The following is a 25,225-nucleotide window of genomic DNA, read 5'->3' as shown; positions in this document are numbered from 1 at the left end:
TCTTCCCCAGTCTGTTAAAGCCTGTGTGTGTGTGTGTGTGTGTGTGTGTGTGTGTGTGTGTGTTTTGGAGAGTTCTGGGACACTGGAATGCGCAGCGTTTTAAGCCAAGGTTCTCTGTCTTGGCTTTATTCTGGGATAGAGCTGTTAAGAGACAACAAGAAGACAACAATGTCAACAATGCACATTTGTTCATGACATAATAAACACACTTGTCTTCATTACAGTTTCAGTGACTCGTGACTCACCCCGAGGAGGTTGCGGGGAATATACCCCTCGGTGTCAGCCATGTGCGCCCACCACCATTCTATCTCGTCCTCGTCCTCCCTTCGGACGATGGTCATGCAGTCTCCCTCGCGGAACATCAGTTCATCGGGGTTTTCATCACTGTAGTCCCACAGACCGTAGATCACTCCCCTGTTCATGATGCCCATCTTCTCTTGCACACCTTTTTAAAATAACAGAAAAATAATTAACAGTGAGTTTTTCACAGAAACATAAGACACAGGACAGAATTCAAATTAAATTAGTATGAGGAACAAAGTATGCGTAACAAAAACAAAGAAATAAAAAATAATAACACCGCTTTTACTGACCGTAGAGGAACTGGGAGCACTGGGTGTAGCCTTCCTCCATCTCTTCACATTTATCAGCTGCCGTTTGCATGTCACTGTAAGTCATAGCAAACACTGCTGCACCAGACTCCACCAGGAACTTGCACACTTGCACATTGTTACAGGATGCAGCACAGTGAAGAGGGGTCCTGTGTTAGAGGGTGGGTGAAAAAGGAGGTAAGGACAGAGGATACGAGAGTGGGAGATGAGAAACACCAACCACTAGGAGTAGTTCTGTTGTTAACCAGCTCATACTGCTAGATTATGCTCAAAGTTAAGTTGAAGAAAAAACAACAACATGTAGCCTATTGATAACCGTTTGGACTGATCTGAGAACTTACCAGCCGTCACTGTCAGCAGCATTGACATTGACACCAAACTGAACCAGAAACTTGACGATCTCCGTATGTCCGGCACAGACAGCATTGTGTAGGGCAGTGATTCCTTCATCGTTGGGCAGACTGGGATCTTCCACCTGTGAATGAGGAATCACAATGAGTTAAAAGAGTTTCATTTCAGCACCAGCAAAAGCTGACTAACACAGCAGAAAAACAAGTAAAAAAAAAACCTACTTTTTGATGTGATTTTAAACATTATAACCATGTTATTATAATACATAAATGTTTCTTACTTCATAGATGATTCTCTGGACCAGGTCAAATTCTCCCTCCAGAGAAGAGTCCAGCAGCAGAGCCAGTGGGTTGAACTTCACTCTCATGTTGTGCTCAATGCGTTCAGAGCCGAGCTTGCGCAAGTTGGTCCTCTTTCCCTAAAGACACAATCATAACGGTGTATCACACAAATGATCCCAAACAGCCGTTACAAACACAGAGACATGTAAACAGATGTGAGAGTCTCATCCTGAAGTGCGTCCACTCTCTGCTGGGTTCAATCTGGACTGAGAGCAGAAGGAGGGACTTGTTTTCCGGCTCTAAATGCATTTCTAATCCAGTTTATCCAGAAGCAAATTCGTTCCTCTAAAACCACGATTATGCAACCAAATGGGTCTTAAATGGAGGTGACAAAAGGAGGGAAAATGAGTCATAATGTTTATTTCTCATTGGTTTGTAAACCTGCCACCTCACCATAAATCCACTAAATGAGTTTCACTAGGAGATTAACAACAAGAACATGTAAACTGGTGTTTGCTTTCAACACAGAACGGGGGAGAGTAGGGTGGGTATCCGCTTAGTGTAAGGAGAATAAGGCCCATTTTTCTCCAGAAACAATAGCAGTACTTGATAGGGATTATCAAATTATATAACATCAGACCAGGTCACTGGTCATTAGCAGGTCATTAAAAACTAGAATGTGTACGAACTGTAACTCATGACCTGTCGCTGTGGTACTAACAAAACATGTGAGGGGATTTAAAAACACACGTAGCACAAAAGCACACAAGGATAATCTATACTGTAGACTCTGGGCATCATAATTGTGATTCATACCGGTGGCAGCGTGACCTGGCCAGTGACCTCAGGCGCCTTCATGTTGAAGGTGTCCTCTCCCAAGCTGTCCTGCTCTCCTCCACTGGGGTATGGGGGTGGTGGGTACGGGGGGAACTCCTCCAGGAAGCCGTCTGGAGGCGGAGGAGGCAGGTTGGCCATTGCATCCTCCGAGCCAGCTAGGGGTGGAGGTGGGAAAAGAGCGTCATCTGGCCTGGGGGCCGGGTGGGATGGGGGAGGAGGGGGGATAATGTCCTCGCTCTGGTGCATGGCTGAAGGTAGTTTGGGCTGTTCAGCGGGGCCTGGAACGGGCACTTTAGCACCTGGGATGTGAGACGGGAGCTGTCCTGCCTCCAGAGTCTGTCCCGTCTCCGATGGGCGGTTCTCTGCACCACTCGGACCATGTGGCCCCACTGACCCCTCGGCCGCCTTCTCTGCTTCACCAGTATAGGTTGGCGTAGTCACAGTCTCCATGGCTGCCAGCGTGGTCTTCTGGTAGAGGAGTTTCTGAATGTTGGGCCCAGCAGGACCCTCCGGTTCAGTGATGGAGCTGCGTTTCTTCAAGGGCCTCGGGGCATTGTAGAGCTTCTTCCTCAGGGCTTCCAGGTCACCATCGTTCTGATGCCTGTAGGGATTGGAAATGAAGGGAAGCAGCTTGGTGGGGCTGAGGGGCCGGGGGGTGCGTTCCGTTTCAGTTTGGGGAACCTCAGACGGGCTGGGACCCACGTTGTTGGGTCCACTGTGGTCAACATCGGATTCTAGGCCGGGGGAGCGCCGGTCCGTGTAAGGGTTCTCTGGATGTGGGGAGCCTCCACCGGGGATCACTGGTTTACCATACACTACAAACAGAGATAGGAAACAAACGTCATGACGGCCATGTCTTTAGAGATACCAACAATACCACACTGATGACGTAGGGACTGACCCTGTGCTCTCATGATATCAAAATGAAAGTCATCATGCTAATTAATGGTTTCATCCCGTACTTTAACCCTGCCACCTGACTTACCAAGCCTGTGAGACTAGTGTCAGGTCAGCAAAGCGCTACGCAGTGATAAACCCCATTAAGACGGATCTGATAAAGATAGTCTTTCCTCCAATACACTACTTGTCTTTTGTATCAGTTTCTAAACCTGTAGCCTAATGACATTTTTGTATTAAATATAAATCATTGCTTATAGAGAGCATTGGTCAAGAATGTTCACCTGATGCGAATATCAGTTTTTAGATGCACTTGATGTACTGTTCTGGTCATTTGTCTTTGAACTTATGCATTGAGACATTAAGCAATACACACCTACATAATCAGTTTTTATATATTAAATAGCATGTCATACCTTACGTAATTATACTGGACCTATATACTCATATTGAACTTATTCTGTGCTATCTATTCAGACTTTAGACCATCTACTTTGTCTTTTCCATCCACGGCTTCCATTGCATCTCTGTCAGGAGGGTTTCTTATATGACTTTGCAAAATACTATTGTATTCATTTTACAGAGCTAGCGTGGATTACAAGAAAATCCTCAGTATTTTTGTTCCATGGTATTTCCACTATTACAGTCAGAAGCTGCAGGTTCGGTTGCCTGCGATTGCGTTTGTAGAGTGAAGATCTAACAGATGGCTCAGCCTCTCTAGCTGCTCCTCTGGTCAGTGGCGTGTGAATATTGTCTTCCAGGCAGCAGGGTATATTTACCTTAAGGTGAATATATCTCGTGACACAAGACAGCACTTTTCTTAACCCTTGTTTACATCATACCTAGTCAGTCTTCAGATATCATTTTTATTCCACCGAGAGGGATACTGTGTACAGGATCTATACTCTCACTAGAGATGACTCGCAGTGGATTTATGTCTAATTCAAGGTGTGACCCTCTATTTCTGCATGTAATCTAAATACACTTTGTAAAAAAGAATGACCCCATTTCATCTGTGTCACCTCAACTATTCAAGCTCTAAACTTAAAAAAAACAAAAAAGTTACAACTGGATGTTCTTACCACTGACAAATCCGTTGGTGCGGCTCTGAGACCTGATGAGCGCGCCCTGCACACCAGGCTGACTGAAGGGCTTCCCTGCGCCCGGCTGCTGGGTGTACATGGAGTAAATGGAGCTGGCCGCTACGGTCTGAGGCTTACTCATGCTGCCGTCTTTGGAGGAGGGCAGCTCTGGGGTGAAGGGCCGTACGGTGGCTTCAGGTGGAGTGTCCTGCTTGGAGGGCAGGGGGAGTGTCTGGCTCTGTGAGGGTGTGAGAGGGTTGCGGCCCTGTGCCGCCTGGGGCTGCTGGCTGTGGGGCTTGGTTTTGGGGAAGGTGCCTGTGTTGAGACCCGGTTTGGCGTAGGGCATGACACCGGGGCCTTTTGGTTTAGTGGGAACAGGAGGAGGCACCTTGACTGGAGCTTTGGGAGCAGACTAGATAGAGATAGATAGATAGAGAGGTATTAATGTTGGTAATTACTAAATTAGATTTTTTTTTTACTGTGAGGATGTAAAGACAATGTTTCCATTTCCCCTCACCTGAGCATCCCTGACCAGGTCATCGCTGCTCTGGTTTTTGCGGAGGGAGGTGGTGGGAACCTCCGTTGGCTCAAACATGGAAAATGGACGCACCTTCCTGTCCCTCTTCTGTTCCGTCTCGTCTATGCAAAAACCACAAGTAGAGGCAGTAATCAGTTTCGTCTCATGTTCAGACACAGTGGGACTAGAACAGAAGAACTCCAGAAGCCCCTTTGGGAGCTGTTGTTCTGTCACATTACTGTAGTTTCCCTTCCAGTAAGGATTTGTAGTGCCGTATCTCTTGAGAGGCTGTATGTGCATGTGTGTTTGTCTCGTACCTTGTTCTGTGTTAGAGTTGGAGTGAGAGGTCATTCGTGGCAGTGTTGAAGCAGGACCATGACCGTTGAATTCTGGACCTGAAGAGCCCCAGTCTGCCAGCTTGGATGGCTGAAGGCCTGTGGGACCGGCAAGAGATGCCAGAGAGAAGAAAGCAAAAATTAAAAAAGGGAGAGAATTTAATGTTAGTATGAAATACCATTTATTTTTTTACATAAGAATAAGAAAACAAATGACCAGTACACAGATTGGAAACTAGCTTCAGCCATTGTTTATCCAGATAAACAAACACAGAGCTGTGTGTTATGCAGTCACACAGAACAAACAATCAAGGATTTTTTAGAATTTTTTTTTTTTTTTTTTTTAAATTTTGAAGTATTTGGCCTTTCTTGTTACTCATCATTTGTTGTTTTGGTTGACTGACTAAGACCCAGCCAGTGGCCATGCATGTTCGCAGACATCCACAGTGAGATGAGCCACAAAAGCACGGGGCTCTTGCAACTAACAAGATTAGCATCACATCAAAGATGGTAAAACAAGCCTGCAGACTGTAGCTAAATGCTCCCTCTCAAGAGGTGTCTGTCTCTCACACACACACACACACACACACACACACACACACACACACGCACACGCACACGCACACGCACACACACACACACACACACACACACACACACACAGAATGTCAGTTCAACTGAAGGTTATGTATTTGTTCCAACTGACCCATTTAGAGCGGCAGACAGAGAACTGAGGAAAAAGCTCAACAAACACGCTTTAACAAACAGCAGCAAAACAAGGAAACAGGACCGAAGATCCAGCTAGGAAATGATGAGAATAGCTCATCTTTTTCAGTGAGAATCACTCGTGAAGAATAAACACAAAGCCACAAACGGTGAGTACCTTTTCTCTTAGCCCGCAGCTCTTTCAGAGGTGTAAGCAACAACATGGCTTCTGAGGAAGATGCATTCAAAAGACAAGAAAGACAAAAGTAGCCTTAGCGCTCTAAATCCTCCTTTGCTCTAGACAGCTGTTGGCTGGGCCCATGCAGGGGCCCGTTGAGGGGCCACGCAGAGACCAGCACAACCCCCAGGAGCCTGCCTGATTCTATGCACAACTTCCCAGCTGGAGAAGAACCGGGGAATGGGTGCACACTATGAGCAGATTCCTCTGCATCTCCGCCCATCCCCATCTCTCTTCTGCCCATACTACAAATCAACTCAGCATGCAGAAATAATTGCGTGCAACATCATGACAGACTGGGAAAAACCTTGTTACTTCTACTTCCTGCATGTGGAATGCTTTAAAATAGGAAAACATGGACTGATGAGGAAGTGAGAGGGGGAATAAGGGAGGGGGGGGGGGTGGGGGGCTTTTCTAATTCTTGTGTTGGATCATTCATTTTTAATAACATAAAGCACACTGCTGGCCCACTATCCACTGGGGGACTGATTTAGGTCTAAGAGAGCGAGACTAGATGGCACAAAGAACATCTGTAAGTGGGATATGTTGCTCTGGTCCGTCATTGGTTTTGACAGACTTCAGTTCCACTCCATTACACAGCACACATGCTACGGTGCTGGTGGAACAACAGCTTACTTTGTACCGTTTCTCAAACTTGATTTTTAAAAGAAGCGAGGCATAAAGAGACACACACACACACACACACACACACACACACACCGGGGGCAATGGTTCAAAAATTGGTTCACTCACTGCAAAACGTATCAAGAGTTATTTCGAAAATGTAAGGAGACCGGAAGTTCAGGCTCCGCAATACTGGGTCACACCACACCATCCAGGAAGTAACTAGATACCTTCTGAGCTCAGACTGACATCACAACCAGCTGCTGTCCCAGACTCGTCTGCTCCTGCTGGAGGCAGGACAGTCTCTCAAGGAAATGCAGTAACATTTCAATTAAAAACAAAACAAATAACATACCAAATTCCATGATGACACTCACAACGACACACAGGGAACAATAGTTAAAGAATATCTCCTTTCAAGTTTGTGATCTGAAAATTACAGCTGCTGAGGGAGCGCTAAATTGAGTTGAAGAAAGAAGTGACAAAGTGAAGGATCGCCAAGTCAGAGATTTGAGTCGTGACCCTAAAAGGTAAAGAGGGTGAAAGGCTGCAAACGATGTGCTCACCTGTGCCGGCCTTGCTCTGCGGGTCGTGGACCGGAAGGGTGGCGGTGCCGTCGGGGTAGGCCGGTTTTACAAGCAGGTCATGCCTCACTGGGCCCCTGGGCATGGTGGACGACTGGATGTACGGGCCAACCGCTGCCACGCGAGATGGACCCGACTGCTGCCCGGCTGGACCCTCAGAGGTAACCTGCACGGAGGAAGGATCAGAGGAGCGACTAAAGGTCAGCGAGAGCAATCTTAAGCAACTTGTATTACGGCAGACAGCAGAAAGAGAGAACACACTATTTAGATATAAATATAAACTTAGGCCTGAGGGTAGCGCCAGACAACCGTGTTGTTACTCAAACCGAAAGGATTGATTCTGCTTAGCGTGGAAGTGTTTAAAGATCTGTAAGGCAGTTACTTGTTACTGAATAACCATATTGCTTCAAGAAAATGCATGGATTACTGTTACTGCTGTAGAATGAGTCAGCTTACCCAGATTTATTCATTATTCATGTTATTAGCATGCTGCTTTTCATAAAACGTGTTGCAATTGAAAATCACGCAGGGATTTTAAAGCAGCTAAGATAGGAGAGGGCTCTCCATATTGGACAGGTGATGTAAAATCCTCACTGACGGGACAACCTCTTACATCCTGCAGCTGAATTTGAGGCTTTGAAGTTAGAGGACAGTAACTGTGTCATCGATACAACATCCCACAGAAGAAAACAAACGCCTGTAAACCTGGGTTAAAAGCTTTCTAAAACAACTCCTTGACAAAAACGTATCCTACAGCTAACGTCATTACGACAAGCTGTCTCTTTAAGACAAGATGAACATGGCTCACGTTGCCCAAAAATAACTAAATGGAATCTGATGTGCCGAGTCATGCCGAAGAGATCAGGTGAGAAAGAAAAGAGACGCACGTGTTCAGCTCCAATTCTAGTGTAGTTACCTGAAGATGAGTGTCTTTTGAAGCCCTCTCTTTACCGGGATAGCCATTCTTGAAAAAAAAGCACAAACATGCAACAGCAGTTCAAATCACCGAATAATCCCCCTTTTTCGAATCTAACGAGCATTTTCCAAGTGTCTCCTGAACTGTGTCACTCTAAGCCGGTGCAGGATGGCCTCTATGTGTCAGAGCTCGGACTACCTCTCTTCAGTCAGTGTTGTGTGATGTCAGCCGGACGCTTGCTGTTTGGTTGGAGGAGAGAGAGCAGCTTGGATGGAGTGTGTCTTTGTGCTAGTGTGAAAAAGGCCCAGTCATTATGATTCCAGGCAGGGTTGTTGGTAAATCCCCTCCTCACTAGGGCCTATTCAGGCCTTCATCTCTAAACCACACACACACACACACACACACACACCTTTCTCTCTTCTGTTCCTACTTTACTATGGATGTCGGAGGGACATCAAAAGAGAAGTTGGGCTTCTTTAAAGTTGGATTAGAGGTGCAAGTTGCTACTTTATCTAAAAGGCTTTCAGCAGAGCTTCAGTAGGATTTGTTAAATATCCATTACATTTATTATTTACGTTCTAACTTATAGGTCACTTAGGATCGTGTACACTGTATTTGGCAAAGGAGGTAAAAACACAGAGAAAAGAATCTGATGGCATTGAATACAAACAGCTTTGTGATTTGCACTACAAAGTTATGAATCAGCGTTCTATAATTAAAATCAATCTTTGAGGTTAATTGGTTGAAGGTTAATTTGGTTGAAAGAAAGAAAGTTAATGGTGAAGGCCAATGGAACCCCTTAATTATGTCTGAGAGGAAGTCAACCCCATCAGGAGTACATAGTTAGGGTTAATTACATACATAATTAAAGAAATGACTGCATAGAGGACAAAGTAAAGTGACTTGTGTTAATAAGAGGATAAAACATAAAATCATCCATCATCCAATCAGAATGATTATGTTTTCTTTTTGGCCACCCTTACACCTTTGCCATCCCAACACAAGCATCCTCGAGCAGTAAATATGTTAATTCTTCTTCCACACAAGTCTGTTGACTCTACTTTACAGTCCCAAGGCAACCTGTTTTCAAAACAATTCCTGGAAAGTGGAGAGGGGAGCAGAGGAGACACCAGGCAGCGAACTCTGAGCCAAAACTTGAAAACCAATTACAGCTAGTGCAAAGACCCTGCTATGTATTTAATGTCAAATGTGTTTTGAAAAGCCAATGTTTTCTTATTAAGATGGTTCTTGCTGTTACTAAACTGATTATTTGCCTTTTCCTGTGTCCGTGGAGCCAAATAAGATAGCATCTCCCCTGACATTCCTGCCTGCCTGCACTCATTACTCCTCTCTCTCATCTTCAGAAGTTGTTTCCGCCAAATGGGACTGAAAACACAGCCGAGTGAAGAAGTTGAGAGCGTAAACTCAGATGCAACTCTGTGTGCATGATCAACCCTACGATCAATCCCCACCAGCCATCTCAGATAGAGAGAGATCAAAGAATGGAAAGAGGCGGACAGGAGTGGACTCCCTCGACAGAGAGGGGGGGGGGGGGGGGGTCACTTGGGATTTCCCCACACAGGAGATAGCTTACGTTGACATGGGCGAGCTCTGAATGCCAGGGCATCTGAGGCTTCCGGGTGTAAAGAGAGATACAAACACCCTTTAATATCTGGCCATGAGGGGGAGCTCTCATGAAAAACATTTCCATCACTTTCTTTGCATATATGACAGAATAACACTCAAAGCTAACTGAACGTTCACAAAATACTGAGATGAGGGGGGGGGGGGGTTCTGTATTAGGTTATGAGAATGTTTTTTTTATGCTGTTGTGGCGTAATAATACTTACAGGCAAGTTCTCTTTCTGCTGCAGCGCCGCCTTCTTCTTCCACAGCCGATCTCTGAGCTCAATGATCCGTTTGTCCATCGCAGCCACCTCCAGGTTGCGTTTGTTCAGGCCCTCTCTCTGATGCTGCAACTTAGAGTTCTGATCCTGGTTGAGCTTATTCCTCAGCTGGCCGGGGAAGATGAGGACAAAGACGAGACATACGTTCAATGTTTGTGCTCATTTAAAACAAATGCCGTCTTTGGAGCTCAATTTTTTGGTGTTGAATTGAATGGAGTCTGTATTATTTCTGCACACCTGTAGCTCCTTGTAGAGGCGGTCTAGTTCAGCCACAGAGCTCTGGTTGTCGTGGAAGTTGTCCATTTTGCCATTTTTGAGCAACTCCAGCTGACGGCCAAGCTCCTCCACCTTGGAAGCAGCCATCACTAGTTCTCTCTGCTTCTGCTGGAACAAGTTGTTCATCTGCTCGATCTCTTCCACTGGAGAGGGAGAGGCATGAAGACGAGAGGAAGATAAGGTGTGAAGATGATGGAGGCAGGGAAGTGTGAGAAACAATATCACCAAGACAGAAAGTCAAAAGGAGTGTGTCTTAATATATTAAAATCAAATCGTACATGCTTCTAAATCCCGAGCAGGCACCCATTCATAAAATCCATTAAGTCCATTAGCGTACCCAGTTTGCCGTTGCTGAGGCGTTTCTGCTCCACTTGGCCCTTGAGGGCCCGGACCTTCTTGAGCCGAGTCTCCTGGTTCTCGATGTTCTCTCGGAGGCGCTGCAGCTTTTCCTGCTCAGAGGCTTGCTGCTGCTGCCGCTGCTCCTGCTGCTTCAAGTAGCGCAGCCGTTGCTCCTGGAAAGACAGAAGAGCGGAGCGTGGCGCAAAGGTCAGAAACATAATGAATCAGACACATCCCTCATAACTTTAATTTATGAGTAATCCACGGCCGAGTGTCCTCAGGCAAAGCACTGGACTTAGATGTGAGGGGCTAGCAGCTGTAAGAACACGACCCTGTAGCTCCTGAAGGGCTGTTATGAATGCATTTTATGACAACATGCTTGGTTAAACAAGAGTAAAGAAAACGTTCTGTGGAGCTAAACATTGTAAAACATTCAAAACCAATAGTCAGACTTGAACTCTGACGCACTGTTCTGAACACCTGTCCTAGCTCTCCCAAACAGGTTCTGAGAAAGAACACAGTTTCTGTCGGGGACTGTAGCGGATGATGTGTGCCGATGGTAATGCCTGTTTGTTTACTTATAAGAGTGACTCGTCAGTGTTCATGACTGTCTGGAGCTACATTCCTTGGCTTGCTAAATCATTCGCAGACAAAAGTTGATTGGATCAGAATGCTTAAGGGTTAATGACACAGGTTGCAATTGGCAGAACGTATTGAAGCATGTGTATAGAAACTAAACAGAAAGACACAAGTTGCTTTTTAAGTTATCTTAATACAGTGGATATCTCTGGATCAGCAGATCAGAAACATTTTTAGGTGCCTCAGCAAGAAGGAAGAAAAATGGTCAGCCAAGTATTTCGTTATAGCGCGTCCTGTTTTCTGTCAAATTTCTTTCCCACAGTCACCAATAAATCCTGAGCAAAATGAGAAACAAGTCCTAGACAAGGAAAAAAATGGCGCTTCAAATATGAGAGGAGTGCTGCACAGTGAGAATCAAAAGGCAGGCAGCTGTCTCAGGCGTCTCAAATTATAAACACTACACCTGCAGCCATCCAAAACTCATCTGACCCGTCTATCACATGCACCACGTGCACTCTGTCTCAGCATTCTAGTTTCCCCTAAGTGCACTAGACTTGTTTCAGTACCTTTGTTTTGTGTACCATCTGCCCCACTTTATCCCAATTACCCCCTCTTTAATCTAGCTCCATTCTTTTTGTCCCCCCCCCCCTCTCCTCTCTGGCTTTTACTTTCATCTCCACCATTTAAACCTCTCCATCCCCTGAATCCACCCGTCTCTCTACCGGTCCCCACCTCCCCTTTCATCCTGCGCTGCGTCCTAACTCACCTTGGAGGCGAGGAGCTGTTGTTGACTTTCTATTTGTTGCTGCTGCCTGGCAGCCATCTCTTGTAGTTCGGCCAGCGTCATGTCCATCCGGGGTGTTGTTGCCACCTGAGGTTGATAGATTGACAATAGACACATCTTGTGTTGTAATACACACTCTGTTGACAGTCGTTCAAGGTCTAGTACAAGGAAGCAAGTGTAGCATTGAAGGAAAGCAAAGGCAGCAGCAGACAACCACATAGGTGGAGCAATCCCTTTGTAGTTCCACAAAAAAAGACATTTTGGATTCAGGATTCATTGAACATGTTCGATGTTATGATGCAAAGATTAATTTTTCATTTGCATTTTAAGTGTTTTTTTGAATTGAATTAATTAGTACCCTTTAGGAAATAATCACGTTGGCTCCTTGTTCAGTACAAAGAAAGAAAACAAACCAGGTCACAGAATTTATGTTAATAATAAAATCTGTGACCCACATGACGGGAATAAAAATGAAACAGTCGGTGGAGATGCATCGAAAACATCTTCGACTTGCGATTAGTAAGTGAAGATATGATTGCAATGTTATTGCAATGATGGGCAGTAAAAAGTCTTTGTAAATGAGTCCCAACGCGTTTGTTCTTCTTCTTAAACTTAAGAATAAAATAAAATGTGTGCTAAAGTACGGATAAGGTGTTGTCAGTGGGTCAGATGAAATATTGTGTGAGAATAAATCAAAGTTCTTCTCTCAACAATGGGACGATCCTGCTGAAAGTATTTTGAATTGTCTAAAACATAAGACCCACAAACTCACCCCGTTTTCCATTCTTCTGTCTGGAGGACCCTTCACTCCATTCCTCTTCTGCTCGGAGCCTCTTGGCCCACCTGAGTAACACAAAAGAAGACTCAATCAGACATCACAATCTACTGTCGGTCTTCATCTAAGGCGACGGCCTCATCACTGTCTCTAACAAACATGGGCACACACACTGTACGGCCTTCTCTGGACTTGCTGCAGAAGAGATTGCGGATCAGTAGACGGCTAGCGCAGAATGATCCTAGCTCCTCTGGGAAACAACTGGGATCAGTGTTCTTTGTGACTTGCAGTAATCTCGGGATTTAACCTAATACATAATCGTCTGGCGGTGGGTCCAACAACTGTGTGGTGCCTGTCTGTGTTTATAAATGCACTTATATCCTACAATGCTACGGGCATTTGGTGGCTGAGAGGAGGGGTCTGGCAATCCAGATCTCATCCTTAAAGCCTTGGCCCATGACCAAAGCCCTTTAGCGTGCATCATGGTTTTAGATGACCTTTGACATACAGAATGCTTGTTAAATACATGCACTGGTTAGTGTTAGTGCTAAGGCTCAATAAGTGTCATTGAGTGTGAAGGTATTTAGCTAGCTCACTTTAGCGGAGAATACATTTAGTCCTCTGACCCGGTGAAAAAGAAAACACCGGCATAACAACAGGAAGTGTGAACTTTTAACTGACTCTGAGTACAGTACAATACTATGTCCATAAATAATATCACCACAGAAACAGGAGCCCACATTAACCCATCCTCTGTGTTACGCACACTGAGCAGAGCTAAGCTAACAGTGTGGGAAAACAAGAGCGAGCTAAGATAACAGGAAGGGAAAGCAGCCATCTAATCCCTGGGCCAGACTCAAGCTGTGAGGGGTAAGCTTAGTTACGCAACTGTGAGCTGAGAGGATAGCGCACGACCAAAATACTAGAGTTTTCTGTGTTCCTAAGAAAACTGAAAAGTAACAGGCTTATGACGATGTGACCGGGTCACCCCGGCCTCCAACAGTACGGCTAAATGAGGCTTGTTCAAGATGTGAGGCCTGCTAATATAAAACCCTTCTCCAGGATAAAGCAGTGTTCAGAGTACCGCCATCGTTCTCATGTTAAGGCTTTCATGAATCCTTAACGCCAGAGTGGATGTGTGTACGTTCAGAGGCTGCAGGCATCTCTGGAGTTTACTACGTTGGTGTCAAATGTCTTTTCTCTGGGGAATGCCTTCGTCCAAATCATGGCTCGTATGTGAGAGACTGTCCAAACCCTCGCTTCTAACCTGTATGTGTGTTGGAGATGGGACTCTTACCCGATTCCCTGCCAGGGGCTCGATTGTGACGCAGGAAGAAGCGCACCTCTGCCCGGTGTTGTCCCCATCGCTGGAGCACATCCAGCATCCTCTCCCCGTCACCTACAGCTCGCTCTGCAGACAGAATACACAAATATGTCAGCGAGATAGAAGCACACCCATAAACTCATTTCAACATGTGACTATACCAATCAGGTCAGGTGCGCTTTGTAAAATCCTGTTGCCCGACACTTTTGGCCAACACAGAGGAGATTCATTTCTGCATCTAGTTGATCTTTGTGAGTAACGACCTCGAGGGAAAACAACTGTGATGTGTTGTCAGTTATTGTGTCTGGTACTGAGCCAAAGGGCTCATCGTGCATTCCTCAGACATCGTCTTCAACCTGCTGAAGACCATTTCATCACACAAATGGACCGACACATTACAGTCGAGCAGAGGTCAATGAAGCGGATGTATCATAAACGGCACGACTGCAAAAACAAAGTCAGAAGACTGGTGAAATATTCGGTTTATTAATAGCTTTACATCTAAATGTGATGCTAAATGTCAGCAGTGGTCTGTAAAGAAACGGCAGCAAAATGAGACAATCTTTTCAGACTACTTGAGGAAGTACTCAAACAATAATTGGCACTTTCTTCAGTCTTATGGCAGCGTCACCATGGAAACAGCTAGGAAGCTTGGCTCCTTGAGTTTTGATTGTGACTCTCAGAGACGGAGGAAAGAGGGGAAGCATGAGATCTCTCTCCCCCCTCCTTCCACCTGAGAGATGTGGGAGATGTCTGGCTGCTTGTGTTTGTTACGGGGATTATGGGCTCTGCTTCATTTGCATTGTGGACCCAAAAGAGAGATAAGCCCTTCAAAAAGAAATTACTGAGCAGTTGACCACCCAGCTAATCTCCATATATGGTCTACTTCAGAAAAAGCAATTTCCCTCTAATTAAAAGGAAGAGGACAAACAAGTGTCTGCACACTGACTCCAGTCTCTTGGGATACATCCAGAATATTCCACGACCAAAATAGCATGTGACTGAAAATCCCATGTCCACTTCACTGTGGGTAGATGGATGAGGACTGGACTCACCAGATCCACGCCACATCTCAGAGAGGTGACAGTCAGCCTCTCCCGGCTCCTTGCACAAATCCACCACGTCCCGGCACAGCGTCTCCGGCGTAACGGGGACCTCAGTAAAATGCTGGTCATTGTTACTGAGGTATACTGTCAGGAACATCTGGGGACGAAAGAGAGAGAGAAAGAGAAAGAGAGAGGCAGATTAGATGGAGAAGTTAAATAGCAGAAGACAGGAGTGAGTGAGTGAGTGAGTGAGTGAGTGAGTGTGTTTCACTTTGTACTGCTACAGTCTTGACCTTAATATGACAGCATTCAACTTTACATAAGGTAACAAGAAGACTTATTCAACCCATTAGTTAGATCGTGTCCGGTTAACGTAAAGGGTAAAGGGGTGCATATCTGAAAGGAACAACAGATATATATATATAGATATATCTATATCTATATCTATATCTATATCTATAGATATAGATATAGATATAGATATAGATATAGATATATAGATATATAGATATATAGATATATATAAATATATAAATAAATAAAACAGTATCTATTCCCAGCTCTCATTCCTCTAATCATCGGAGGCCAGCTCTCAGAATTCCCCTTTACCCCATGTCATCTAAGTGCTAACTAGTGCTGTCACCACTGTGAGAGATCTCTCTATCTCCACACACACACACACACACACACACACACACACACACACACACACACACACACACCCCTGCCAAGCACTCTCCAGGGACGGCCACTGAGGATTCTTGAGTTGTCCGTGTGTGACTGACAGATGGTAAAGACCGGTTTAGGACTATCTAAAAAAGAAAGCAGTACTATCTCAATGAAGATGTCACAGCTGAAGAAGTGGGCTGTGAAAGCCTTCAGCTACTGCGGGAAAACAACAACACTGAGCAGAAAATTGAGCTGTCTGACAGCAAGCGTCCCGAAAGCTGGAATTTCTGTCACATTCCAAACTGAAGCTTTAACAACATCTGCATTGTTTTCAAAAGGAGTTCTCAAATCAATACTTGTACAGGATATTGTTATTTATCTTCATAGTTATAACAGGCATTGTGTGTATAATTTAAAAAAAAAAGACAGAAGACCTACGTCAAACTCAAAGCCGTCACAATCTATTTACACCTCTGGGAGTGAAACATAATGTTCTGCTTATGCAATCCTAAGCTATACAAACACAGACAGTAAACATGTCTCATGTAGATGTACGACGCTGTTAGGACTGTGCGGGAATATGATCCCATCTGTAATGTCATCACACGAAAAGGAGAGCGAGAGCTTTGACAAGGCTGTAATAAAACCAATATTAGGACATAACATAGCCGACTTGGGGCAATGCACGAATTTAACTTATTGAAATGTTCTGTATTAGCCTAAAAATCAGCAGCCAAAGAACTAGAATAACCTGGAAAGTGTGTGATTGTTTGAATAGTATTGTTTGCGTCCTAAACCTCCAGGTTTGGACTGCCAGGTTTTTTCTATTCTCAGCACTCTGCCGTGAACAGCCGAGCCTACAGGGGGCCATGGTGGGAGATCAGGTCAGCGGGGTCACGAGCACAAAGGGCTCGGGGGGGGTGGAGCAGCTGCAGCCACGGCGCAGAAACAAAAAGTATTGCTTTTGAACTGTGGGGTGCACTGCGCAAAAGCACAAAAGCCTCAAGATAAATGGCTTTATTCCTCTTTTCTTCTTCAAATGGAGCTTACCAAGTGAGCGGTCAGGTGACATGCGTCCTCTAAATCTCTTTAGCAACGTACACAACCGGAAAAGGTTTGCTTTTCTTTTCTTCATGGTGAAGGTGGAAACGAGGGGCAGCGGTCTGACTCAACTGGTTTGCTCCATAGAGATGTAAATGAAAGATGCCCCATCAATAGATGAGTGAGTCATCCACGTCGGTAATCTACAGTACAGACCCGGTATTCCTCACCGGCCATATAAGACCCAACAGCTCCTAGTGAAAGACCACCCCGGAGAACAAAGCCAAAACCAAAGACTTCTCCTTTCCTGCTTCTCAGAACAGCTTTACTGTTTGTAGGTATGTCGCTGAGAACTAAACCGTTATCGGGTAACATGATAAATGACATCATAAGGGGGCTATAATCAAAATAAAACCTCAACTGGCAACAGTTTCATGTAGTCTGCTATTGAGAGATCAGCACAGAGCTGCTGACATCGTCACAACTTTCCCGGCAATGTAGGACATTCAAATGACCCTGTTAATATTTGGAGAGTGAAAGAGAAATAACAGAGCAAAGGAGGGGGGAGAGAAAGAAAGTGAGGAGACAGGACACATGGACGGGAGGGGAATGGAGTCCTGGGAGGGATTCCTACACTAAAAGCAAATTCTGTTCAGCACTAAAGTTAATGATCCAGGGCCACCGCTACCCAGCTAGCCTCCATCCAGATGAGTTAGCACTTTGCTGCTGACCTTCATCCACCTCATGCACGCAGCCACGGCCTATAGACTGAGGTATCGCACACATGTGCAACATTTACTTAATTATTTCAAGTAATCAGGCTAATGTTCATACTGTACATATTTGCATATTCATATTGCTCTGGGTAGATTAAATATATGCAAAATACATAGGGTTAAGTAACACATTAATATTCATATATTTGTATCTCCTATAGCTGTATTCATATTGAAAGATAATGTTCATACACTGTTTATCATATTACACAATATTACTGTCTTATTTAACACAGCAGAAAGTCCACTTTGACTTTCTATTATTAGCAGACCAGTGTGTGTAAACAACAGATATAGAGTATGTCAATATGAGAAAACAATCTCCCATAAGGCCGTACTGCAGAGCCTCTGCCATCTTGATTAAAGGGACCGGCTTCAGGTGCCTTAGAAGAGTGCCCCTCATTTTGACTCAGCAAAACAACTTGAGAGTTCATTAAATATTCATAGATACAACAGCGAGTGAAATTAAAACAGCTCAATAACAACAACACCAGCCTATTTAAAAAAAGACACACAACTGCTCACCGGAAAGAATCGTGTTCGGTAGCCTTACACAACCAGGAGGGAGCTGAGCGGAACCAATTTGCATTGCATAGGACACATACGTACATATCACATTTGACAAGAAATGTGCTACACTTGCCTTCCGTCTATCAGAGTGGACGACAGAAGCAGCTGCTGAATTGCACTTCCTGCCTACCTGAGACAGGGCAAAGAGATCGCCGTGGGGAAGGAGAGAGGGACGAGCTGCTGCTCACTGTCACAACGATATAGATTTCTAATTCCATCACAGCATCAGATAAGTCACATCTGTCTCCCAGGGTTTGGGACTGGTGTGACAGCTCACAATTGCAAGATGACAATTATAGCAGCCAGTGCAAAGACATGTGGCCGTTAACGCTGCAGCCCGCGCTGTAGATACTCTCAAAGCAGTGCCGCTATAAGGCTGGTTCATTGGGGCTATATCTCTGGGATTAAGTTAATCCGTTATATGAAAATATAGCCTTTCAACAGACTACTGGCTCAGTATTGGAATAGGAAGCTTAAAGTCAACAGCCTGCTGATAGAGCTACAGCCACTATGCCTTAAGTATTCAAGGGAATATGCTTCCAGGTAACCAAGGCCCAAGAGTATGCAGGTGTTCATTCTCATAACCAGACACTCCAGAGCCTGGTTCATCCATAAAAATAGCTACTGTGGTGACAGAACTGGAACAAAACAACTACAGTCTTTAGGGTGAATGGCTCATGCTTAAGAACATCTGTTCTAATAACACAGACAGGAGTGTGTGTGTGTGTGTGTGTCTCTCAGAGATGAAAGGGTGTAACATCAAACCCTCAGACAAAAGACACTGTAATAAGAACACTTCTTAGAGAGAGAGGGGTGACTGCAGCTGGCAGCACGTACTTGACTGAGAGGTTACGAAAGAGAGACGCAAAAACACAAAAGGTATACTGTAACAGTTGTTCTGGGTTATTGCACGGAAACATGTTTCTTTGTCGACGATTCTGTCCTGTGTGAAATGAAATAAGACGCAGTCCCTGTGGGGAGGTGCGGGACTATTATGCGATAAACTAAAAGATATCAGCTACAACGCCTACAGCCCAGAAGATGCTGATTTGGCCTTTTACTGTGCAATTTGGATTCCTTCTCCAATTAAAGCCAGAGGGGCCATGAAGCAGATGCCATTGATTGCAGGCCTGAGGGGAACCGGCTTTTCAAGCCTCTCTGGTTGTTTAGACAGAGGACTCAGAAATGACTAGAGTTTAAAAGAGCAACACTGTAGCCGTAGCCAATTACAGGAAGGAATGCTATGCTGGTTGGTGTGTGTGTGTGTGTGTGTGTGTGTCCCACCAATCCTTCAGATAAGGACCGTGTGCACTGCAGCAATAGAGTGCAAATATACAGGACAGGTCCAAAGAAAATGAAGTTAGAAGAATGATCTTTTGATGATGTTACTTCCAGCAGTAGCACATCAACCCCAGCGTGTCCCACCTTGACGATGCACTCTCTCCTTGTGAGGGTCAATTCTAACGCATCGGCCCCTCAAGATCACTGTCCAAAGGCAATTGGCTCCATATTGAGTTAAGTGTTATCAAAACTGTCTGCCACTGCAGTTTCCCATTTCCAAGAATAGACAAAACCACGAGGGGATTGTACTGTAATGGAATTACTCGGCAATATCAGGATATACTCATCCCGTTACTGAGGATACACACACACACACACACACACACACACACACACACACGTTTTTTTATTAAATCACAAACAGAACTTCACCCATGCATATCGTACTGTTGTGTCGCTACGGTCCCAGGTAGATTTGATGACAACCTCCTGCTGATGAAATAGTGATAATTATGAATCAATTATGTTAATTTCTCAGTAGGTAAAATGTTGCTGAAGTGAAGGCCACAGCGTTGTCCTCTATAAATAAGCTAAATCCGTTCAGGGTGTTGGATTCACAACAATGTACCTGCATAAACCTGCATTATGCTCCAAAGATAAAAGAGCCAAATATCTGAGTGTGTGTTAATGAATATTGTGCAAAACACAATATCAAGGTTCATATTTAGACTCTGTGTGTATATAGAGGAGCCTTGGAGGAGCACCATGGCTGTAGTCAGATCAAATGAGGCGGAGTGTCAGACGGCTTGATATAACACGCTGGAATTGACGACCGCAGACAACATGTGATTTAATGCCGAGGAGAGAAATGGGACAGCTGTGGAGGTGGATAGAGTGAGGCAGGCTGACGGCAGCAGAAGATAACAGGGGCTGGACTGTGTCTTTGACCACCTGAGGGGTCTCACTGCTGTCCACACACTTTCAATTACGCGTATTGCTGTGGTAAGCGAATGAGTGGGCTTGGTCTGGTTGAGGCAGTCACCTCTGAATGTGTTCACAGCCGGTCAGTAAGACACTGCAGCAGCACCACCGTCTTCCCTCTTCTCCTTGCAACCGCTTCAAGAGTTGACTCAGTTCCAGCAGAGCAGTCCTTCAAAAAGACGAGGCAGCAGAAAACTCTCTCTCTCTGTCTGTCTCTCCCATGCATTATTCCTCTTCATCTCTCTCTCACTTCCTGCATGCTGCATTAGGGGGATGAGGGAGAAAAGGTCAGGGGCAACAAACGGGAGGCGGAATTTGAACGCACAGGAAGCCTCATTCAGCTGCAGCATTTAGGAGGGAAAGAAAACAAGCAGCTTCTACGACACACTGAAGCTGCAGCGAGCTAAGACTCTTCGATCAGGACGACCTCTTCTCTCGGTCTGCACTGCAGTGCTTAGCCTATCGCACTGTGATCTGCACACTGGCAATAGTCTTCCATCCCAACGTGTGCTTATCTGAGAGATAAGGGAAACGAAGCAGAGGATGTGTCCTTTGTTCCCGGCCTTCTTCAGAGTAACAAGCCATAGCTGGAGGCTATTAGAGATCATAAACGTAAACTTAAATTACCCAAACCTCTATATAGTCTGTTGTACGATAACTTACTGTACGCAAAACAATCTTTCATCATCACTTATCTCAAGAGGGAAACTAAAAGCAAAGAGTTAGCAATTCAAAAATGTGGCAGACACACTAATTGGCTTCCTAAAAAAAAAAAAAAAAAAAAAAAGCACACCGATGATGCGTTTGTGGTGTTTGATCTGACAAATGAAGAGAGACACTTTGGTGAAGCAAAAGAGGAGGAGGCAGAGTACAAAAGCACTTTTTTCCGATGCAGGAACTTTTCAAGGAACTTTTCGGGGTCTCAGGAACATTCGCTACTTTTTGGCCGGAGGAAACTGTGTCAGAAGAACATCCATCAGCGCAGCAGTAAATTATAAATAACTATGTAACTGTATTGTTGTCTTGTTACATGCAACAAAAACTGCTTTCTGTTATTAGTTTAATTTTCTATTATCTTCTTTGTTCATCAAATGTGCAAACCTTTAGTTCCTGGGACTCTCTGGTGAAAAAGGGGCCACAAGTTTCCTAGAAGGCTGACTCCCAGACCACCCTGGGTCCACTTCTGAACCACGGCCCCTCTGTTCCCCACGGCTGGACCAGTGTTTCAACCTCAAACAATGCTGTCACAAGGCCCTTGCTGCTTGAAAAGGGGGTCTCTCTGGCAGTGTCCCACTTTATTGTGTAACTCAGCCTTTCACCTGGATTCCTCACAGACGGGAGTCACTCAACAGTTCCGTGGTGCTTCAGTGTGCATTCAAGAAAGTTATGTAACACATTATCAATTGTCTCAGCGAATATTCTTTGTTCTGCCCGGTGAGGATTAAATCTTGTGGACAAAATGTTAGAACCGGCTCCTCGGTGCTATGAAGACACAGATAACCAGCTTGCTGGGTTGGCAGCAAAGTATCAATGCTGGATTTTTTGCGCCACTCTTTTCGGCTAATTAAGTCATCATACTGAAAACTCTTCTTCTTCTAATAAGAGTCAAAACATTGCCCTTGACACTCCTTGGCTATCACCGATGAGTCAGCTTATGTAACCCCCGCGTACTCTCCCACAGACCGAACACAAAGCCTTCTCGGGTTTCTGTTGACACACAGGCTTCCAGAACATCATCTCATTTTCCCACCATCACAACATCGCCACAAAGTCGAGCAACGGTGAGATTTGTTGCGGTGGAGCTGAGAAATGGTACAAATGTGTGTGGGCACAAGAATGCACAACTAACAATGTGGCAAAGGCACAAGAAAAGTTCAAGCAACTCGTGTCATGGGAGAGGAATGAAGAATTAATGTTTACTGCAACATTTCAAATCTGAAAGCACGCAGAAACTTTTCCAGTTGTTTTGGTTTCTCTTCCTTCATGTTGCCAGAAGAGTCCATCGAATATAATTCATCTTGACAAAAAAAAAAAATCAAGAGTAAATGAGTGATACCTCGCTGTGGTTCAATAAAGGCTGAGCATCTCTTATCAGGGTGCTGCCACGCACACACACACACACACACACACACACACACACACACACACACACACACACACACACACACACACACACACACACACAATGTGCTCTACACAACACGCTGCTAAAGAGTTCCTGCAGCTCTTTGTGTTCAGCACACAGTGACCCCTTATTTACCATCCCAGCCGGTAATTACGACACTACATTCTTACTACCCCCGAGCCCCTGGTCTGTATAAAGCAGGGTCACGGGCTGAGACAATACCTCACATCAGACGGTTCTATATAGAGGCCATTTTGTGTTTATCGGGCACCACCAGCAGCTCTATCTCCTTCAAACACACCGCACATGCAGAATTATTCTCGGGTGACATGTTTGGGGTAAAGAGGGTCGTTACCAAAGTCTCATGGGGCCGATAAAGAAACAGATCTTGCATGAAAACATGCACAATTTATACATCGGTGTCCACAAGAACAGAGCTTGGCAATAACAAATGACCATGTGGCACCAGACAGGAGAATCCAAATACGACCGTCTCCGCGGCTAAGATGATTAATTCTCTAATCAAGCTGTTTTACTGGAAGCAGAGACAGGCATCATTAGTGGACCCATAACCTCCTACGACAGAGGATTACACTGGGGCGTTCATGAGTTGTTACCTTCCTTGTAAATAAAGTGTACGTGCGTGTTGTACGGCTCCACAATCAACTGCAGAAGCTGAGACAAAAACATCAATTGCGACAGTGTTTACATTTGGATAATGACGACGTCATTTCTTCCATAAAGTAAACATTCTGGCGCTGACCCGGCATTAGTTTTGCGATGGCTAGTTTATTAAGCTACAAGACCATCAACAGAATATTATTATCATTATTATTACAACTATGACAACAGATTAATCATTAAAGTCAATTACTAAGAAGAAATGCCAAAATACTAATAAATTTGCTTATTTTCTCTGTATTATATAATTGTTACGTGACTATCTTTATAGTTGGTACAACAAAACAAGCAATACAAATATGTTCCCTTGAGCTCTGGGACATTGTGAAGGGCACTTTTCACTACTTTAAGGCATTCAATTGAATCAACGATTAATCAAACAGAAATTGACAGTTTAATCATGAAAGCATTCGTTGGTTGCAGCCTTATCTGCCATGAGATTCTCAGTTAAATACATTCTAGGCACAATACCTTTAGCTGGGTTAAAGCCTTAGTTACCGATCCAACCATCACTTCTCTGAACCAGCAAGCAGGCAAAGTGACAACAGAGAAGTAAAAGTGCTTTGTTAAAAAAATAACTTGTCACTATTTCTATTTGTTGGGAAGCTTATTTCTCTACAGTGAGCACATAGAAGAAGACCACATGTCCGCTGTCCTCTCTACATGCACCAACAAAGTGCTGAGAGACTTTCACTGCAGCAAGAGACGTGGACCTCTGGTGATGATGATGACGGGGGTGATGATGATGGGGGTGATGATGATGATAATGACATGGCAGGAGTCCAGAGCTGAGGTTAGTGTAGGGCCATCCATACTTGGCAGGACAAGCCTTCTGCTTGTTGTGCATCACACTAACAAAGCGTACAATAAATGCATCTACAGTAAAAGACTGTTTAGTCAGCTAAATGTCTACTTTCCCAAGACTGGCTATAGATACACCATGTACATGTATACACCATGGCACTATGACGCAGGGGACTTTGACTGGTTTAGCGTTACATGGAAAATATCCATCCGTAGTAAAATCATCCCAGAAAGCAAATAAATGACATAGCTCCTCACCAGATGCACCGATCACACGCGCACACATCTGTCACAGCTGATGAACTTCTCAGAAAGAAACCCGTGCGACCACAGGCACAGAGCAGCAACCACGTCAGTTTAAATGTCCAGGTAACTCACAGTGTTACCGATACACTGTCTTAAACGGACATGTTCAGCCGTAGGACAACGTTTAAACGTGTAGCCATGTAAATGAAGCATGAACTCACCGGCATCATCTTAGCTTCGGACCGCATCTAGCTCACCAACACGGAATGAATCCACACGGGCAGTTTCGACGAAAGCTGTGGGACCGATCACTTTAATCCAGAGCCTGTAAACCCGCGGTGGGCTCGGCTCTACTTTCTCTCTCTTGGAGTCCCGTCCTGCTTTAAAAACAAAGCACACATCGTCACTTCGTTAATACAACCGACATGTCCAAAGAACTAAATACAATATCTCGTCTCGAGGACCTGTTGCAACAAATAACAATAACACGGCCTTCACGACTAAAGTTTCCGTTGTAGTTGCGCGAGCGTAGCTTAGAACTTTGAAACGGCTCATTGCGAGTGCGAGGCAATACTAAAAAAAACAAAAAACACCTCAAGTTTTGTGAGTAGACTAAAGATAAAACAAATTAAACATATATGCGAGGATTATTAGCTATTTTTAAAAAGGTTTTGCTTACCAGAGGTGATCAGCCCGAAACCCCGTTGAGTGACAGCGTTGCTCTGTAGCTCGCGGCCTATCCCAGAGTGACGTAGCGGGAGGAAACTCATTCCAGTTTGGAATTCTAGCCCCGCCTCTTTTTGGAACAGACCACACCCCCACCGGACAGACCTGTCCGGTGTAAAACAAACACTAAGCCCTTTACAATCACTTTTCCAATTTCCACTAAACTATACTACAGGTCGACAACATCCAGTTATTATAAAGCAAATTAAACTTACATTGAAAGTACAAATCAACCTGAGTTGATTTGGAGAAAAGTAGGATGTCTCACTCCGCTCGTATTTGACAGGCTGGAAGCCGAAGGTGAATTGGGAGGAGTT

At 44.7% G+C, this 25,225-nt stretch overlaps 1 protein-coding gene across 6 annotated transcripts; it reads right to left on the bottom strand.

Moving 5' to 3' along the window:
* Positions 1-67: 67 nt before the first annotated feature.
* tp53bp2a (tumor protein p53 binding protein, 2a) lies at positions 68-24,921 on the bottom strand. 6 transcript variants are annotated; one of them, XM_031872943.1, is made up of 22 exons: positions 24,862-24,921; positions 24,404-24,562; positions 15,018-15,165; positions 13,936-14,049; positions 12,636-12,706; positions 11,846-11,950; positions 10,499-10,673; positions 10,123-10,304; positions 9,829-9,993; positions 9,573-9,611; positions 7,979-8,026; positions 7,045-7,228; positions 6,709-6,765; positions 4,894-5,010; positions 4,577-4,698; positions 4,060-4,471; positions 2,060-2,895; positions 1,243-1,380; positions 953-1,086; positions 594-760; positions 246-445; positions 68-141 (listed from the first exon to the last, which is right to left on the bottom strand). In XM_031872943.1, the coding sequence occupies exons 2-22, from the start codon at positions 24,428-24,430 to the stop codon at positions 100-102; spliced, it is 3,483 nt and encodes a 1,160-aa protein (XP_031728803.1). In that variant the 5' UTR covers positions 24,431-24,562; positions 24,862-24,921; the 3' UTR covers positions 68-99. The 6 variants fall into 6 exon arrangements, with proteins under 6 accessions (XP_031728803.1, XP_031728823.1, XP_031728814.1 ...); XM_031872963.1 differs by having other exon boundaries at positions 6,709-6,762; XM_031872954.1 differs by having other exon boundaries at positions 24,404-24,559; positions 24,862-24,917.
* Between the last annotated feature and the right edge of the window lie 304 nt (positions 24,922-25,225).

Source organism: Anarrhichthys ocellatus, unplaced genomic scaffold, assembly GCF_004355925.1.
Source record: "Anarrhichthys ocellatus isolate YVR2014 unplaced genomic scaffold, GSC_Weel_1.0 scaffold3, whole genome shotgun sequence".
Taxonomy (NCBI): domain Eukaryota; kingdom Metazoa; phylum Chordata; class Actinopteri; order Perciformes; family Anarhichadidae; genus Anarrhichthys; species Anarrhichthys ocellatus.
Note: the sequence above shows the minus strand (reverse complement) of the source record. Positions and strands in the feature narration are given on the sequence as shown.

Excerpts from the sequence above, each read along its gene's own strand:
- tp53bp2a (XM_031872943.1), bottom strand. The coding sequence starts at position 24,430 with ATGCGGTCCGAAGCTAAGATGATGCCG. Across the intron at positions 14,050-15,017 it reads TGAGATGTGGCGTGGATCTG|AGCGAGCTGTAGGTGACGGG; the intron begins GTGAGTCCAGTC and ends TTCTGTCTGCAG. Across the intron at positions 6,766-7,044 it reads GCAGAGCAAGGCCGGCACAG|CAGGAGCAGACGAGTCTGGG; the intron begins GTGAGCACATCG and ends TCCTGCCTCCAG.